This window comes from Oncorhynchus masou, chromosome 23 (assembly GCF_036934945.1).
Source record: "Oncorhynchus masou masou isolate Uvic2021 chromosome 23, UVic_Omas_1.1, whole genome shotgun sequence".
Lineage (NCBI taxonomy): Eukaryota > Metazoa > Chordata > Actinopteri > Salmoniformes > Salmonidae > Oncorhynchus > Oncorhynchus masou.
Window position 1 is genome coordinate 49,425,574 of NC_088234.1, and position 18,557 is coordinate 49,444,130.

Sequence of the window (18,557 nt, forward strand, 5' to 3'; positions counted from 1 at the left end):
TGAATTGTAGATGACTTGTTTCAGCTGGTTGTATTTGTTCTTAATACCATGTCTTGCTTTGAGGTGTTTTGACGCTTGTCACTTCTATGCTAATATGGCTAGAGTTAGCTAGACAGCTAACCAACAACTGTAACAACGTATTTGTACAACCAACAAGTGCTTCTTGGGCAAATGTATTTGTTTTTTACAAAACATTTGCAGACGAAATATAACTTATTTACGCGTAGTAGTAATAATGTAATAATCATTTGATTGTAAGCCAACCCTGTTTGTTTTTAAGTCGTGGTTGCACTTATATCGGTTTTGTTGGTAAACACCCCTACCGTCTATATAACACATTACTGTTCGAATACATTGTATGTATTCAAATAGCCTACAGATTTGCTGTATATATGTACGGAATTGTCTATCTGTGACTCATAGGGTGTAAGAGAGTGCTGAGGCACTATGAGTGTGTATGTGTGGGAGGCTCTGATGTCTTTGGGTGGAGGACTGTCTGTTCTCTACTGATATCACAGTGTAGGTGGGTCTTGCAAGGTCTGAGTGTGTGTGTTGGCATGAACGAGTGTGTGGGCTCAGTTCAGCCTTTGACGTTATGTTCAGATGTTCTGAGATCATATGATCCCATGGCACTAAAAACGAATTATGCCATATGATCAGAAAATTACATTGATCTTAAACTCTGCAAATCCTCATATTTGTTTTCCACTGGGGAACAACCCGATCTCTCTCATTCTGTCTCATTCTCTCTCATTCTATGTAATTATCAGTCTAGGAGAGAGCCTAGTCTCCCATAGCCATACCCCCACTCCCTGCTGTGTAGGTCTTCTCCCACTTCCGACTGTCAGCTGTTCTGTGGCACGCACACACACACACCTCCATAGCTTTCTTGTGACCTTTTATCAGGCGCACATGGACCCTCATTAACCATTATTGTATTGAATGGAATTGAATAGCTGTAAAGCAATTAACATCTCTCAGGCCCAGATGGGAGGCCGGCCTTTTCACCCTCTCTGTGAAAGTGGATATTGAAAACCTGTCGCCCTAGGTGACGCCATTCTCGCAAAGCCATGGGGGCTATGTTATGCTTAGACCTTTCCAGTTATTCAGTCCACTTACTTGCCATAAGAGGTGACATTTTGATATGACAAAAGAGCGATGCAGTAGTCAAAACAGATTTAATCACTCCAAATACTCAGCAGGGAATGCAACAGTTGCCACGTCCCTCTCATGGGTTGGTCATCAAATCATGAGAGGTCTTCAAAGGAATGCTGCTGCAGGTATTGTGAGAAATACAGACCCACTAGTGCAGTTTTCTGGGGGGGTTGTGTTAAAATGGAGAACCGTAGCGTATAGCTTTGAAATAATACATTATTAATAACCATTTTTTTTATTTCCTGAAATTCCGTGTCTCCTGAGAGCATGATCACACGGTATGACAGAATATAGGCACTGTGCTTTCATCAAGAAGTTGTCTAAATGTGTGTATCTGAACCCACAGATCTGTGTCTTCCCTGTTCCTCTCAAGGGCGCTTGATCACACATACAGGCACGCACACACACATACGCACGCACACAGTTCAATTTGAGTGTGCTCAATTAGTTGCACATTATGAAACCACTCCAGAAGAACCACGCGATATATACCAAGCACAAGCACATGCACACACACACACACACACACACACACACACACACACACACACACACACACACACACACCTCAGCACAGAACTCTTGGCTGTTAAGTGTGTAAAGCAATGTACATTAACACCCCTAAAGAACTGATCCATCTGTTATAACCTCTGACGATCTCAAAGTATTTTATTCTGAAATGTTTTGGTCAGAGATCAGCAGAAGATCGTCACCGAAAGGTTGGGGTTTAGGGGGAGTGTGTTGGCAATGGGCATATCTTCTGCTGATGTATAATCCTATTAATGAGTTTGGAATGGGGAGAGGCTATACGTCTGGTGCCCAAATGGATGACGTTTGTCTGCCAAGCAAGAGTCGAGTGGAGATGAACGGACTCAGTTCAGTTTAGCCAGTCGTCCCGATGAGCCCTTCCCATCAAGCTAGCTAGTTTATTTTTGTGGCTAGAAACTTTGGCGAGAATTTGAAACTTGTCTGTCGAAATTGGGACCTGGGAGTGTTTAGAATCATTCTGTTTTTATTGGAGTAATTGTTGTGCTTATTTTTTAATTATTTGAATGTAACGTTAGACATTAATTCCGTAGTTGTACATTTTCAGGTGAAAATCACGACAAATGTTGCGCTTTAGCTATCACCCTGGCCTTATATTGGCTAAACTATCTAGCTACTTCCCTCTCCTTACTGCGGCAAGCGGGAGCGAAGGACACTGTGCCCCGTGTTGCCGGTTTTCAGCGCAAATCTCCCCATTGAGCAGAATAGGCTGTATCACTGTGACATCCAGATGGTTACTACCAATACGTTATTTCTCATGTAGGCTGCTATCCTACTCAAAATAAAATGAAGTGGGATGGAACAAATGGGAGATGGTGACCAATGCTAAAAGTTATTTCTCCCTCGCCCTTCAAAATACACATCACTTCCTTTCATAAGTTTTAACTAGCACCATGCTGTTGCCAGCATAAATGAAGGGCATATCAGAACGACTCTCGACTCTCAGCTGTGCGAGACACTTCATCCATTTAGGCACCAGGCATGTCTGTATAGCTTCTCCCCATGAAATGTTCTTTAGCAGGCTATTAGAGCACAAGCATGCTTCTGTCCCTCCCTATCTTGCTGTTTGTGCTATTTACCCTAAAACATACTCGGCCCATCATCATTATATCATCCCCTCTGTTCCTTTCTCTTGTCTCCATCCTGGGCCAGGAATCCCAAGTGTTTCTGCTCACCACACAGTAGTAGCAGACCAACTCTCTCTCTCTTTCCCGTCTCTCTAGTCTTATTTTAATGTGTGATATATTATACCCACTTTCTGTTGTAGTGGTGTCTTGTACTGTACGACCCCCGAACTTGAAGTTTGTTGCCCACCTACATTTCAGTTTATATTTTAATTCTCTGCATTTAAACTCAGTGTGTGAACAGGAAACCGAGCAGGGTGAGATACTAAATGTACACTAATACCTGTCACTCCTTTGTTTGTCTGCCAGGCGTCTGCAGTGTGCTTGCGAGCCCCCGTGTCAGAGTCCCTGTCCCGGCTGCAGAGGGACCAGCTGCAGAAGTTTGCCCAGTACCTCATCAGTGAGCTTCCCCAACAGGTCAGACTGTCGCACCACACTAACTTGTTAGATTATCTGCGAGCTTCACTTCAGGAATAATGGGTTTGCTGGGTATCTCAATGTGGAGGGTCATCATAACTAGGAGACAAGTTCCAACCACTGAAAGTTACATTCAAATGTGTAAATTGTATTAGCAAAGCCATATATTGTGCATCGAATCCTAGACACATTTCTCAATCCCTTTAGGCTCTTCAAAAACATTTAGATAATGTTTTTTATCTACTGAAGATCACCAATAGTTGCAAAAATACATTCAGTTGAATGTGTGAACACTGTTGTCCTACCTCCCAGGTCTGTAGAGGTAACTATGCTCTGCCTGTAACATGCCCAGTCTCAATACTGCCTTTGTCTGCCCCCTGTGCTACTGGGATAAAGAACACACAGTAGTTGCATTGTCTCCTTATGTATTACAGTCAATAGTGCAGTGTTGGTCAGTGTAATGTTACTCAGCTCTAAGGCCAACTGTATTTCTTAGCTGTAATTAGAGCCTTGTGTTCAAAACGTAGGATTTAACAAGTAGCCATGAGAAGCTATGCCCCAACCCTGAAACAATGGTGAAACCGATTGTCATAACCTATCATTAATGGATCTGAAACAGATTCTATCATACTCATTAAAACTGATCTGTTATTTTTCTCCTCCAGATTTTGCCCACAGCCCAGAGGCTTCTGGATGAGCTCCTGTCCTCCCAGTCCACAGCCATCAACACAGTGTGTGGGGCTCCCGGTAAGCCCTGCCAGCCTGCACTTCTGTTTGCCTCCTGCAGGGGGCAGCCTCTACTTATCTCTCACAAGGGTTCATAATGTGATCGGAGACTATGATAATGAGTCAAAGTGCTGTGTATTGTATGGGGTGTAACTCACCACATCCGCCACCAATATGAGATAGGGGTTGCGTCCCACGCCCACAACTGTAGATAGTGCAAATGGGAGAGAGATGCCTGAGGGCATTTGCTCATTTGTATATATGAGTGGTTTGAGCATGCTATAAATTGGTTCAGATGGCCCTCACATGACATGTTTCCCAATTAGCAGCTTAAATCAGCATCTTGACATTCCCTGTATGTTTGTTGTATTGCATTTCTCTGGCTTTGTGTTTACTCCCTGTCTCCTGTGTACAGACCCCACTGCTGGCCCCTCAGCCTCTGATCAGAGCACCTGGTATCTAGATGAGTCTACACTCAGTGACAACATCAAGAAGACTCTGCACAAGTTCTGTGGCCCCTCTCCTGTTGTCTTCAGGTAAGACAGAGACTGTCATAGTCAAAGGCACCAGGTATATTAAGGAGAGGACGCAGGTAATGTGTGGAAGTATATTTGCTAACCTGTGTGTGTGCTCCCTCTCTCCCGGTGCAGTGACGTCAACTCCATGTACCTGTCATCCACGGAGCCTCCGGCGGCGGCAGAGTGGGCATGTCTGCTGAGGCCGCTGAGGGGGCGGGAGCCCGAGGGGATCTGGAACCTCCTTTCCATCGTCAGGGAGATGCTCAAGAGGAGAGACAGCAACGCTGCACCCCTACTAGAGATCCTCACTGAGCAGTGTCTCACTTATGAACAGGTAACCCACACGTTACATACATACTTATTCACACATGATAGGACAGAGGTGACTGTTCTCTCCGCAGATCATTGGCTGGTGGTACAGCGTGCGTACTTCGGCATCCCACAGCAGTGCCAGCGGGCACACGGGGCGCAGTAACGGGCAGTCGGAGGTGGCAGCCCACGCCTGCGCCAGCATGTGTGATGAGATGGTCGTTCTGTGGAGGCTGGCTGTCCTAGACCCCACCATGAGCCCTCATAGGTGAGGTCACTTCCCTTTCTTTCTGTCTAACACTTACTTAGCCTTGGTTTCCTACATCAACTGGAATAGTGTCTAATACTGACAACAGAGCACTCCTCCTGTCTCTCATACCTTCAATTAAATTCTCACTTTCACAACCCATCCCAGGTCTATATCTGTCTGCGTTGGGTTGATATACACTCTTTTGAGGCTCTGTTAAGTTCATCAGGTTAGAGCCGTAAGTGTTTGGGACATTGAGTGTATTAGACCAGGGCATCCTCCTGATTCACTGTGCCCTGATTGCTGCTTGGCTTTTAGAGTGCTATGTGGTCTCACTCGACACTGTGTTAAATTAGCTCTTTGAGACGCAATGACAGAAAGCGAAATAAGGAACAACAGTGTCAGTTTCTTGCAGAAAGCTCTTTGTGTGTATGTCTTTCAAGTTAGTGGCAATTATGAGAATAATGGTGTGTGTGCTTGTTTGTTACTATCGTCACTGCTCTGTGGCCCTTGTTTCCTGGACTGAATATAACAATGTGTGTCTACGTTTCTTTTTACACCATCCCATAGGCGTTTGGAGCTGGCTGCCCAGCTCAAGCAGTGGCATCTGAAAGTGATTGAGATCGTTAAGCGAGGACAACACCGCAAGTCCCTGGACAAACTGTTCCAGGGCTTCAAGCCAGCCGTGGAGTCCTGCTACTTCAACTGGGAGGTGGCCTACCCACTGCCAGGCATCACCTACTGCAGTGCAGACAAGAAGAGCGCTTCATTCTGCTGGGCCAGGGCAGTGCAGCAGCAGAGAGGGGCCAAGGCTGGCCTGGCTGGAGACCCCCCTGAACCTGGAGGAGGGAGGTCTGGCAGCTCTGAGGGAGGTGGGGGTGACTACAAGGGCAGAAGTCCCCAACAAGAAGTGGCGGTCAGGCCCAAAGAGACCATCGTGAGCAAGAGGAAGGGGTTGTCGGCTGTGGGCGGAGGAGGGGTCCTAGTGCGGCTAGGGGGCAGTGTGTCTCTCTCTCTAGAGGAGGGCAGTAGTAAGGGGATGTACAAAGGCGCAGGTTCCTCCTCGTCCACTGGGAGCAAGGCTAAGATAGCCCAGGGGGGCAAGACGTCCTCTGGGGGATCAGGAGTGGTAGGGGGAAAACACCAAGCGGCCAAGCGGCGCACCAGCAGTGAGGACAGCTCCCTCGAGCCTGACATGGCCGAGCTGAGCCTGGATGATGGCTCCAGTCTGGCGCTGGGTGCTGAGGCCTGCAACACCTTTGACTTCACGCCCCCGCCGCCCGAGATGCTGCCCTCACCAAGCCCGCTACTCAGAGAGCCACACAAATACAGTGGGGGAGGGAAAGGGGCCGGAAACATGCCCAAGGAGCGTGCCTTCGAGGGCAAACGGGCCACCCTTGCTGCCACCCTGCCTGCCACTGAATCCCAGCCTGCCTTCCCCACCAAAGAGAACGCTGCTGTCATCGTGGAAGCAGCCATTGCCGTGGTGAATGTGGAGGCGGAGATGAATGGAAATGAGGAGGCGGCCATCGCTGGAGATGCTCGGCCTTCTACCTCGGTTGTTACCGTGACTGCAGCTGCTGCCAAGTCACCGCATGATGGCCGCCGAGAAACTGGCACTGGAGCCGTAGCACTGCCCAATCAGGCCCCAGAGGGAGCAGCAGGGGCAGGAGGAGACCCTGTTGGAGAGGATGACTACCAGGCCTACTTTCTGAATTCAGCTAATGAGGAGGGGGCAGAGAGAGTGTCAGAGAACAACAATGAAGAGGAACCAGACATCTTTGCTGGGATCAAGCCACTGGAGCAGGAGGGCCAGATGGAGGTGCTGTTTGCGTGTGCAGAGGCCCTCCACGCTCACGGCTACAGCAACGATGCCTGCAGACTGGCAGTGGAGCTGGCTGGAGACCTGCTGGCCAACCCTCCAGACCTGAAGGTGGAGCAGCCCCAGACCAAGGGCAAGAAGAGCAAGGTGTCCACCAGCAGGCAGACCCAGGTGGCCACTAACACGTTGGTTAAGACCTCCTTCCTGCTGACGGTGCTGAGCGAGAGGCTGGAGCTCCACAACCTGGCCTTCAGCACTGGTATGTTCTCTCTTGAGCTGCAGAGGCCCCCAGCCTCCACCAAGGCCCTGGAGGTCAAGCTTGCTTACCAGGAGTCAGAGGTGGTGGCTCTACTGAAGAAAATCCCTCTGGGCCTGGTGGAGATGACGTCCATACGGGACAGGGCCGAGCAGCTCCGAGATGGGAACTTCTGTGACTACAGGCCTGTCCTGCCCCTCATGCTGGCCAGCTTCATATTTGATGTGCTGTGTACCCCAGGTGAATCTGGCTACCCATTTTTAATTCGCCATGTTTTTTCCTTCCACATTGAGATTCTGTTTGAGCTCACACACTACATACACAGATATATAACGTTTACTTGATAATTGATCTGAATTACACATCATGCAGTCATCACACAAGTGAGAATCCCATTCATTTATATTTGACCTAGTCCCCCTCTCTATCTTGTTTGTACAGTTGTGTCCCCCACAGGTTCCCGTCCGCCTAGCCGTAACCGGAACAACGAGATGCCTGGAGATGAGGAGCTGGGCTTTGAGGCGGCTGTAGCAGCACTGGGTAAGTTCAACCACAAGTTTTTTTGCATTTACACCTTCAGAAAGAGGTAGGCGCCATTTAGTGGTTCCGTGTTGAGGTTAGTGATACTTAAATAGCAAAACGTCCCGGTGCTAGTTTGGCTTAGAAACAGATGAACTCTTTTGCTTTGGTCTTCATCTTTCTAACCCCCTGGTGTAGGTATGAAGACCACAGTGAGCGAGGCAGAGCATCCTCTGCTGTGTGAGGGGACCAGGAGAGAGAAAGGAGACTTGGCTCTGGCCCTCATGATCACATACAAGGATGACCAGAGCAAGCTGAAAAAGGTAGACCTTCTGCACTGTGGACAGTAGAATAACTAGTTACCAATAAACATATTAATGCATTTTTTTGAATGCATTGTATGGCTTGTGGATGACTCTCCCTCTCTCTCTGACCTTCCAGATCCTGGACAAGCTGCTGGACAGAGAGAGCCAGACCCACAAGCCCCAGACCCTGAGCTCTTTCTACTCCAGCAAGCCAGCTGCCAGCAGCCAAAGGAGCCCGTCCAAGCACACTGCTCACGGACACGGAGGTGCCACAGGAGGGGTGTCCAAACATGCCCCCAACGCCACAGCTGCAGCCGGGTCCTCTTCCTCCTCCTTGCAAGCGGTGGCTGCTGGGGGGGCGGCAGGACAGCAGGCAGGTCTGGCGGGCAGTGGGGTGCAGAACAACTCCACAGCCGGAGAGTGTGTCAGTGAGGCCAGAGAGCAAGGTGAGGCACAGACGACAGGGTGGTAATGACATACTTTACCTGTGATGCACTGAACATGAGGTGTTACCCTACCTATGCAAAACAGATTTGTTGAAAATGGAAGGAATTGTTTTAATCCAACTCTGTTGCTACTGTTTAGATGTAAAACTTATTCAGTACTTAACTTATTGTCTTAGCAGATGGCGTCCAGCCTGCGTCATGTGACCAGCCGAGTGAGGCTGTCCCGTTCAAGCCAGAGGGCACAGTGCCGAGCCGCTTGGCGCTGGGAGGACGGGGGGCATACAGCGGGCGCTGCTGGGGCTCTCCTGTCCGCCAGAAGAAGAAACACACAGGTAACCATGACAACCCCACCTAAACCTCAGATTAAGACACTGGCTGTCTCTCAAATAACAGCCTATACTGTATAGTGTGCACTGCATTTGAACAGGGTGTACTGTATGACTCGAATGGCCATCTAGAGGTAGTATTGACACGTGGCTGACTAGATAGAAGTTAGAGTTTTAAGTGTTTTGTTCCAGGCATGGCGAGTATCGACAGCAGTGCTCCTGAGACCACCTCAGACAGCTCCCCCACCCTTAGTCGACGCCCGCTCAGAGGGGGCTGGGCTGCAGCTTCCTGGGGGAGGGGCCAAGACAGTGACAGCATCAGCAGCTCCTCTTCTGATTCGTTAGGCTCCTCCTCATCCAGTGGCTCTCGCAGGGCCGGAGGCGGAGCTAGGGCAAAGAGCACAGACACCAGCAGGTGAGTGACTTCTACACATTCTATACACGTGTTGATGCCATCTGATTATTGGAGAACTCAACTAAGGTATTCACAAAAATATGCTAATTGAACATTCCTCTTCTCGCCCCCCTCTTAGATATAAAGGGCGTCGTCCCGAGTGCCATGCACCACATGTGCCCAACCAACCGTCGGAGGCAGCAGCCCACTTCTATTTCGAGCTGGCCAAGACCGTGCTGATCAAGGCCGGGGGCAACAGCTCCACCTCCATCTTCACCCAGCCATCAGCCAGTGGAGGCCACCAGGGGCCCCACCGCAACTTGCACCTCTGTGCCTTTGAGATCGGCCTGTACGCCCTAGGCCTGCACAACTTTGTCTCACCTAACTGGCTCTCCAGGACCTACTCCTCCCACGTCTCCTGGATCACAGGTGAGGGGCTTTATTTTTCTCTGTCCTTTCTCATCGGGATAGGTCACCCCAAAAGCGAAGTTTCTTCTCTCATAGTCCATGAGACAGTAGTAGCTATAATGAATGTCTCTCCCTCTTCCCCTCCAGGCCAGGCCATGGAGATTGGCAGTGCTGCCCTCAACATCCTGGTGGAATGCTGGGATGGGCACCTCACCCCTCCCGAGGTGGCATCACTGGCCGACAGAGCATCACGGGCGCGGGACCCCAACATGGTTCGCGCTGCGGCTGAGCTGGCCCTAAGCTGCCTGCCCCATGCACACGCCCTCAACCCCAATGAGATCCAGAGGGCCCTGGTGCAGTGCAAGGAACAGGTACATGTCCGGTACTCTTCAGTTCTGCAGAAGACACATCGGACTACTCATGTAGGCTGGGCATCCTTTTATTCTTTTACCTTTTTATCCATTTTCTTTCTAAAATGCACTTTTCCCCCTAAATCTCCTCATCCTTTCTTCTCTCTTTTCTTCACCTCCTCCCCGCCTCTCTCCCTGCAGGACAACGTGATGCTAGAGAAAGCTTGTATGGCTGTAGAGGAGGCAGCAAAGGGGGGCGGTGTGTACCCTGAGGTTCTGTTTGAGGTGGCCCACCAGTGGTACTGGCTCTATGAGCAGACAGTAGGAGGGGGGTCAGGGGCCCAGCGTGAAGGCCCGGGACGCTGTGGGGCCAATGGTGGAGCTGGAAGGAGGCCCCCAGAGATGGGCCATGGTGTAATGGACAACATTGGCAACATGGATTCCTCCGGCGTCGCCACGGTGACGGCCTCAGTGACAGCAGCGGCTGTGGTGCCCGTCATCTCTGTGGGCTCCACCATCTACCAATCACACGCCCTTCCCGGCTCGGCCATGGCCCACCCCCACACCCAGGGCCTGCACCCCTACACCACCATCCAGGCCCACCTACCCACAGTCTGCACCCCCCAGTACCTGGGGCACCCACTGCAGCACGTCCCCCGCCCCACTGTATTCCCCGTGTCAGGGGGTGCCTACCCACAGGTAAGAGGACTGTCTGGAGGGAGGGAGGGAGGGCAGGAAGACCAGGAGATTCTGATAAGATGGGCTGAGGGAGAGATAGTAGGGGAGAAGAATTCGATAAGAGATGGACATGGAGAAGGCAATAAGAGTCAAATTGAAATAACAACAACAAAAATATTTAACTAGGTAAGTCAGTTAAATTCTTAATTTACAATGCCGGCCAAACCCTCCCATAACCCGGATGACGCTGGGACAATTGTGCGCCACTCTATGGGACTCCCGATCATGGCCGGTTGTGATACAGCACGGGATAAAACCAGGGTCTGTAGTGATGCCTGTAGCACTGAGATGCAGTGCCTGAGACCGCTGTGCCACTCGGTACTTACTATCACAAATAAACTCAGAAATAGGCTGGTTGAGAATCATTACTATGGCTTCCAGTGAAACACTGTGCTGATAGTTGTTACATCTTAAGTAGCTTCCATCTACTTTGAAGACATAACGTATCCCTATACACCCCCAACTTTGCTTCACACTAGATGCAAGCCTTCTCTAGAACATCACAGAGAATATCAGATGGTAGAGACTGCTCCACCCCGTTTGGAACTCACAAGATCCATTTGAGGATGAGACAGTGAATCTGGAGACTAACGCACAGTTTTGCATTCCCTATATTTAATTTCTGTTATTGTTATTTTTTTATTACAACTTTGATTTCATACACCTGTTTCTGTATATTGTATTTTATGAACTTTTTGGTTTCATTAAAAACTTGTGACAGTTTTTTACAGTATAAAATTGAGATTGGGGGGGGGGGGGGCAGAAAGATGTACAGACAACATTGACACTGAGTTTCAAGGCGACTCAACTAGACAACTGGACCACTGCCAAGTGATCAGTATGCACTGGTGTACCCATAGTGTTTGTCTTCAAAAATAGCAATTTCTCAAGCAATAATTTTGCTAGGGCTGTTTGGGAGTGGTCTGAGTGGGGAGGGGAACACTGAAAACTAGCTGTTATTGGAATAAAGGTTTGGAACTCTCTTTAATATTGTCACCAGGCAAAACTCCATGCCACTACAACAGGCTGAAATTCCAGGCAGTCTTTTCAAACAGCTCTTACACTAAAAGGGAATTGTCACCAATTTCATACTACTATTCCAACTTCATAGTGTGAAAATGTATATAAAACACAGAAAAAAATCACATTTTTGACTGCACTGTGCCTTTAAGCCCATGACCATTGTCTTTCGTCACTCCGCGTTGCTCGTCCCTCAGTGCAGACGAATGTCACACTATCTGGCATAAGACAGTGTCCCAGGACTGCAACAGAGAATAGCATCTAACTAATTTTAAGTGTGTCTGTGTGCCCTCTCAGGGAATGCACCCGGCCTTTATCGGTGCCCAGTACCCGTTCTCAGTGGCCACTGGCCCCCATCCGCCCATGGCAGCGACAGCGGTCACCTTCCCCGGTGTTCCCGTGCCGTCCATGACCCAGATCGCCGTCCACCCCTATCACACCGAGACCGGCCTGCCTCTTAGCACCACTGTAGCAGGTGAGCAGAGACCACTGCTGTGGGTGTGTGCATGCACGTCTTTGTCCCTTATATGTCTATAGATGTAAAATAATAATCTATTTAGCCCATGTAAGTGTGTGTATAGTTGATGGTTCACATTTGATAGCAGAAGTTGTTAAAAAAGAAGTTTGAACTTGGATGTTTTATAATGGACTCTCTATGGCACTCTCAGGAGCCGCATCTTTTTCCCCTTTCTATCCAGTAGGTGGCGTCCATTCAGGCGCCACAATCCAGGCCATTCAGGGGTCATCTCTTCCTGGAATGTCTTCTCAGCCTGTCTCATTGGTCAGCGCCCCCTTCCCGTCTGAAGACGAGCAGCATAGCCAGCCAATCAGCCAGCAGGGCCTTCACTACCTGCACTCAGCATACAGAGTTGGTGAGGAACAACCATTTTTTTAAGTGTCCATGATAAGCATCTCTAGATGGTATAAGCACTGGAAATATCAGTTTAATCATTTTCTATGGTTAAGCTGTTTATTCAAACTAATTGGTGGTGTTGATAACTCTGATATTTGACCCTGACTCTTTGATAGGCATGCTAGCATTGGAGATGCTGGGCAGGAGGGCTCACAACGACCACCCCAATAACTTCTCCCGCAGCCCCCCATACACAGAGGACGTCAAGTGGCTCCTGGGCCTGGCTGCACGGCTAGGTGAGAAAGGGCAGGGGTGAAGAGTGCATTCTGCAGGCATCTTTGATTATAGTGGTTGTTTGATCTATTACGGTGTTTTGGGAATTATAGATTTGAATTATTGATACACCAGCATAATGGTATCTGGTGGTTTACGAAGGTGAGGACTACAGTTGAATGCTAAGTAAGACACATAAACAGAAATATCGATATCGGAGCACTGCATTTTCTGTGTATGTTGAGAGGATTTTACTGAAATGACAGGGTACTCTGCCAGAATTCAAAGTAGAACATATGTTAGCCATAGACTTATGTTAATTGTCATTAAATACTCAATGTTCCCGGGTTCTCCCATCCTTTCCAGGGGTGAACTACGTGTACCAGTTCTGTGTGGGTGCGGCTAAGGGCGTGCTCAGCCCCTTCGTCCTTCAGGAGATCATCATGGAGGCTCTCCAGAGACTGAACCCCGCCCACATCCACGCCCACCTCCGCACGCCTGCCTTCCACCAACTGGTGCAGCGCTGCCAGCAGGCCTACCTACAGGTAACACCAGGGACCAGGCTGCAAACTACACTCTAGATCCTTCCCTTAGCCCCTTCAACAGGCCTATTGACAGGTAACACCAGAGCCTAGGCCACAAACAACCCCTAGCCATTTGGCCAGGTATGTATAAGCTATGTGGTGAATGGTGATGGCTTCACATAGTCTTCCAAGACTTAGGGGATATTTTTGCCATATTGCCCACACCTATCAAGTTATTTCAGATCTGTAAACAGCTAAGGGGCTCACATCTCACCAGTGCATACAAATACAGCAGCCTTTCACTAGCCACAAAGCTCTTTGGTAAACACTGTGGACCTCATATCCTGAGTTGACTGTCCCCTTGGATAAAAGTGTACAAAACAACCACATTTTTATATCAGGATACTCTGGTAGAAACTGATCAGAGTGGGTGTATTCTGTGTATTGGCAGGGCAGGGGGAGTATTATCTTGGGGAGGTGAAGGAGAGTGAGCGTTTCTCACAGCTTACATAAATAGTTGATGAAGTCCGAGTGCTACACACCGTGGAGAAGGGAGACTCATGAGTGCATCTACTGGATAGCCTGCTCTGATGGGGAAGCGGCTAACCGGCTGTGACAGTTGCAAAGCTGAAAGGCATGTTGCCCCCTGGAGTTTCTGTACTTGCTCACATGCACATGCATGTGCACACTGAATTCCTTGCTTCCTTGCTGTGGTTTGAGTCACTGTCCTTCTACTTTAAAACCGCTGTGTTGGCTTTAAAGGTGAATGTTCAAATTCTCACTTTGTAAAGTGTAACACACACCTCTTCCTATTTGCCCCAGTGTCAGCTGACTTTCTCTTATCTGAATGATGTGTTATTTCTACACACACTCTCACACACACACACGTGTGTGTGTGTGTGCTGGCACATTTGTTGATGTCCGCTGACAATATCAGCGCGACACAGGCTCTCCACTCTTTCTCATCAGGCAGTTAATGAGATGAGGTATCTGGGGGTTGTACTCTAGAGGAAATGTACCATGACTGACAATGAATCATTTCCTCAGTCACTGAAAGGGAATGAATTCCATATGCTGGATGTCTTGTGATGTCTTTCTCTGGAATTGGTTCTTCACTCTCCCTTAGAACACATCCTGTTCATATTAAACTCGGGTAAATGAGGTCAAAAGAGTAACTTTTGTGGTTCTTATATTGAAATGACTGTCTGAAATTGCAACAGTACCAGAGGTTAGTGTCTACTCTTTTGAGTCATACTTCATTAAACAGCACCATTGTGAGCAAACTGAAACGCTCTCTGTTTCCCATTAATAATTTAGCAATTTAACCTCATGATGCAGAATCTGTCCTGAGAGGTAAAAAATGAAGCACCTGCTCAAAGCTGGGAGTGAAAAGACTGAATTCTCATCACTTCATCAATGCCCTAACCCTGAGATGGAGGGATGTGATTAAATTAACCCATTTAAACTCCGCCTGCTAGCGCGTCTTAGTATGAAATAGGTGAAACCACCTAGTTAAAGGTGTCCCTATCAAGGTATACTATTAAGATAGTGGACCACATAAGGATATCTGTATCCCACCAAACACTGTTGACCATTCCATGTCTACCCCCCTAGCCCCTATATACTTGTGTAGACCTGAATGGATTGATTTTCACAATGTGGCGAAGATTCCCCAGAGTCTCTCAGAGGACAAAGTGGAGCTATTACCATCCTTGTATCAGACAAATTTTCTCCATTCATTGTCGGTAGGGTTTGGTTTTGGATTTGAGTAAAGTGATGATCCCTTGATGCCCCTTTGACCCCTGGGTGCCCGATCTCTGTGCCTAACTTTGACATAAGTAGTAAAGTAGATGACCCTTTGGTGCCCTGTTTGACTTACAGTCCATCTGATCCTCTGTCCCCCTCTCCATTCCCACTGCAGTACATCCACCACCGGCTGATCCACCTGACCCCGGCCGACTACGACGACTTTGTCAACATCATCCGCAGCGCCCGTGGAGCTTTCTGCCTGACACCTGTGGGCATGATGCAGTTCAACGACGTGCTGCAGAACCTGAAGAGGGGCAAGCAGACCAAGGAGCTGTGGCAGCGCATCTCTCTGGAGATGGCCACCTTCTCCCCATGACTATGAGGGCAGTGGAGTGGGAGAGGAACGACGCTCCCACCCCACAAACCCACAGCCCTGTCGATCTCTGTCTCTTTCCATCGACCCGTAGCCCTGCATCGAACGCTCTCTCCATTCGCCTCTCTGGCCTCTCGCTCACCTGACGTCACCAATCTCCTTGTGTACCCTGATGTACACACCCTACACAGCACACAGGCAGCACAATCAACCCCCATTTCCTTTTAGATGTCATAGGTGTGTGAGACACAGTTTGAGGTAAGCTGAATGGAGATCAGTTTATGTAGTTTTCTATATCTGTTTGTGACTGAATTGCAGCTCCCATTTATCATGGTTCATGTCTCTTTGTAACTTCCTGTAACATATATTCCCAACTCATGTTCATCCTCCCAACTTTCCTACCAGAAGCTGTCACGAAGGATGCTTTATGGTTGCTTGGGGTGTATAAGTTGTCATTTATTTTGTTGTTGATGTTAGTTGGTTATTTTATTGAAACAACTGAGTAAATCAGATTCATACTGCAACATTCCTCTGTCCTGGGGGAGTGAGCCTCCACCAGTCACTACGGATCTGAATTTTAGGTATTCTGACAGTGTTTAAACAAGAGAGAAAAAAGCAAGACAAAAAACAGTTTGTTGAAATAATTGAAAAAAAATGTAATACGAAAATTATCTGAGTACGGGTGAGGATTCTTTTTAGTGTTTTGTTTAATCTTTTGTTTTTGATATTTTGTATAGAATAACGTGTATGCAGAGAGGACTTTGAGAATGAGCGAGTGTTAACATGAGTTTTGTGTGGGTTACCTTTTCCAATTTAGTGGTTTGAGGTTTTGGGTCTGGAAACACAGGAGTCTGGCTGGACCAAACTCATCATTGGCCCTTTTGTAGTGGTTCAAGAGTGCAAGTGTACGGCCCCTGAGAATCTCAAGTACAATCATCCAATCAAATATCAGGATCACATAAAGGATGAGTTGACATGACATTTACATATGCCCTGCATATGTAGAATCATAAAAGTGCTATGCTCATAAAGGCTTATATGCAGACTTGGTTTCCAGGATACATCCATCAGCTGTTACTGTGGAATTCATGTCCATTGATGTTTTATAGGCGGCGTTGCCAGATCCCTGTGTTCCAAATCCACACCTCCAACCTTGCTCTGGAGCTCACGGGGTGAAGAGTGACTTAGTAGAAAATGTACTGTGATATTTTTGTATTCCTCGAAGTGTAGCTTGATTGAAAAAAAAAAAAGTCAACATTTTGCTGATTGCAAGAAGTTGTAATTTAGAATTAAAAAAAAATGGATAAAGCAATACTGACATGTAGAGTTTACTTAATAAAGGTAATTCAAAACACTAATTTGCTGTAATTTTATTTTACGTGTAATTTATTGTAAATCCTCTGACCACTTAAACTCCAATGGATTTGACTGGCAAAATGAAAAGGTATGACATAAAATTCATTCTTTGGTCTGTCACAGTATGACCAGGAGAGGGAACCATAGGGTAATTTATGATCGGGTTCCAGTAGTCTGGCTAATCTGAGTTCATTTCGACACTTTTATAGTTCATCATTAATTCCCAAAATTTAGTTCAAAGTGGCTTTCATGGAATGGTTCCCAAATGATGGTGGTTCATAAGACAATGCAGTTTACATGGGAAGACACATTTGCAATGTTTTACAATTGCTACACTTGCTACCTGCTCATACACCAAAGTTAGCATTTTTTCAAGATTTTTGTCCTCTAGTGACCCAAGTAAAAGGAGGAGCATGGCTCAGTACTCTGCGTTGGAGAAAAATGTATGTCATGGTCTCGTATTAATTACAGAATTGTATAATGTGCAGCTTATCAAATACTAAAAACATATCAACGCAACATGCAACAATTTAAAAGATTTGACTGAGTTACAGTTCATAGAAGGAAATCAATCAGGCCCTAATCTATGGATTTCACATGACTGGGTAAGGGTGAAGCTATGAGTGGGCCTGGGAGGGCAAAGGCCCACCCACTTGGGAGCTAGGCCCAGCCAATCAGAATGAGTTTATCAACAAAAGGGTTTTATTACAGACAGAAATACTCCTGTTTTATCAGCCGACCAAGTGACTGGTCAGATGATCCCGCAGGTGAAGAAACCTGATGTGGAGGTTCTTGGCTAGCATTGTTCCACTTGGTCTGTGGTTGTGAGGCCGGTTGGATGTACTGGACAATTCTCTAAAAACAATGGTGGCTTATGGTAGAGAAATTAACATTCAATCATTTGGCAACAACACTGGTTGACATTCCTGCAGTCAGCATGCCAATTGCACACTTTCTCAATTTGAGACATCTGTGGCAATGTGTTATGTGAAAAGACTGCATATTTGTCCCCAGCACAAGGTGTACCTGTATAATGATCATGCTGTTTTCAGTTTCATGATATGCCACATCTGTCAGGTGGATGGATTATCTTGGCAAAGTAAAAAAAAAAAGAAAAAGAAAAAAAGCTCACTGACAGAGATGTAAACAAATGTGAAAGAACACAATTTGAAAGAACGTTTTTTTTTGTGAATATGGAAAATTCCTGGTGTCTTGTACTTCAGCTCATGAAACCAACACTTTACATGTTGTGTTTATCGTGTGTATATATTGCCCCACCTGTGAAGCTGAAAGGTAAACCTGAAAGAGGCTCAGGGGTGTTCTCTGTCCGGACAAGGGTATCATCAAACATGTGTTATGGGGGTTAAAAACCAAGCATTATAATCGTATTAACATTAAGAATACCAACATAATTATGTTTCAAATTGGGTCATTTCAATGATTTTCCTGCGATCAGAGTCATTTCCCAAGATTAACGTTTGGATGTCCACTGTTACGAAATATCCCTTTTGCTCGCTATGTATGGTTCATTCCGGAGTTTCGGCAGAATACATCGATTGCTGAATGAAGATGGCGGATTCACGAGCGATGCTGTCAACTAGACTTGAAACTTAAGCATTTGCATATTTTCTGTCATTGTGCATTTCATGTGGATAGCTGTCTTCCAAAGACGTACATTGGTAAGTGAAAAAAAACATTAACTTGGAATATTTTGCCTGTCATCTAACTTGAAGCCCATTGAATGTTTGCAACACTAGTTAGCCGGTAGGCTAACCTCGCAAGCTAGCTACCTATATTTCAGTG

General features: G+C 47.2%; 2 protein-coding genes across 15 annotated transcripts in view; both read left to right on the forward strand.

Moving 5' to 3' along the window:
* Positions 1 to 16,750, forward strand: part of zswim8 (zinc finger, SWIM-type containing 8) — a 33,063-nt gene extending 16,313 nt beyond the window's left edge. For 2 of the 10 annotated variants that reach the window (XM_064932388.1, XM_064932389.1), the window contains 19 exons: positions 3,135 to 3,242; positions 3,908 to 3,989; positions 4,384 to 4,504; positions 4,619 to 4,820; positions 4,888 to 5,063; positions 5,613 to 7,360; positions 7,562 to 7,660; positions 7,838 to 7,962; positions 8,081 to 8,390; positions 8,567 to 8,722; positions 8,909 to 9,131; positions 9,250 to 9,539; positions 9,666 to 9,940; positions 10,070 to 10,567; positions 11,903 to 12,101; positions 12,295 to 12,498; positions 12,656 to 12,775; positions 13,119 to 13,297; positions 15,198 to 16,750. In XM_064932388.1, coding sequence (XP_064788460.1) covers positions 3,135 to 3,242; positions 3,908 to 3,989; positions 4,384 to 4,504; positions 4,619 to 4,820; positions 4,888 to 5,063; positions 5,613 to 7,360; positions 7,562 to 7,660; positions 7,838 to 7,962; positions 8,081 to 8,390; positions 8,567 to 8,722; positions 8,909 to 9,131; positions 9,250 to 9,539; positions 9,666 to 9,940; positions 10,070 to 10,567; positions 11,903 to 12,101; positions 12,295 to 12,498; positions 12,656 to 12,775; positions 13,119 to 13,297; positions 15,198 to 15,401 — 5,319 coding nt within the window. In that variant the 3' untranslated portion in view covers positions 15,402 to 16,750. The remainder of the gene's footprint in view (positions 1 to 3,134; positions 3,243 to 3,907; positions 3,990 to 4,383; positions 4,505 to 4,618; positions 4,821 to 4,887; positions 5,064 to 5,612; positions 7,361 to 7,561; positions 7,661 to 7,837; positions 7,963 to 8,080; positions 8,391 to 8,566; positions 8,723 to 8,908; positions 9,132 to 9,249; positions 9,540 to 9,665; positions 9,941 to 10,069; positions 10,568 to 11,902; positions 12,102 to 12,294; positions 12,499 to 12,655; positions 12,776 to 13,118; positions 13,298 to 15,197) is intronic. The other 8 variants (XM_064932392.1, XM_064932391.1, XM_064932393.1 and 5 more) reach the window with 8 other exon arrangements.
* A 1,347-nt stretch (positions 16,751 to 18,097) lies between these two features.
* Positions 18,098 to 18,557, forward strand: part of LOC135510992 (bifunctional heparan sulfate N-deacetylase/N-sulfotransferase 2-like) — a 170,950-nt gene continuing 170,490 nt past the window's right edge. For all 5 annotated transcript variants that reach the window (XM_064932400.1, XM_064932402.1, XM_064932399.1 and 2 more), the window contains exon 1: positions 18,098 to 18,433. The gene's annotated coding sequence lies outside the window, so the exon portion shown is untranslated. The remainder of the gene's footprint in view (positions 18,434 to 18,557) is intronic.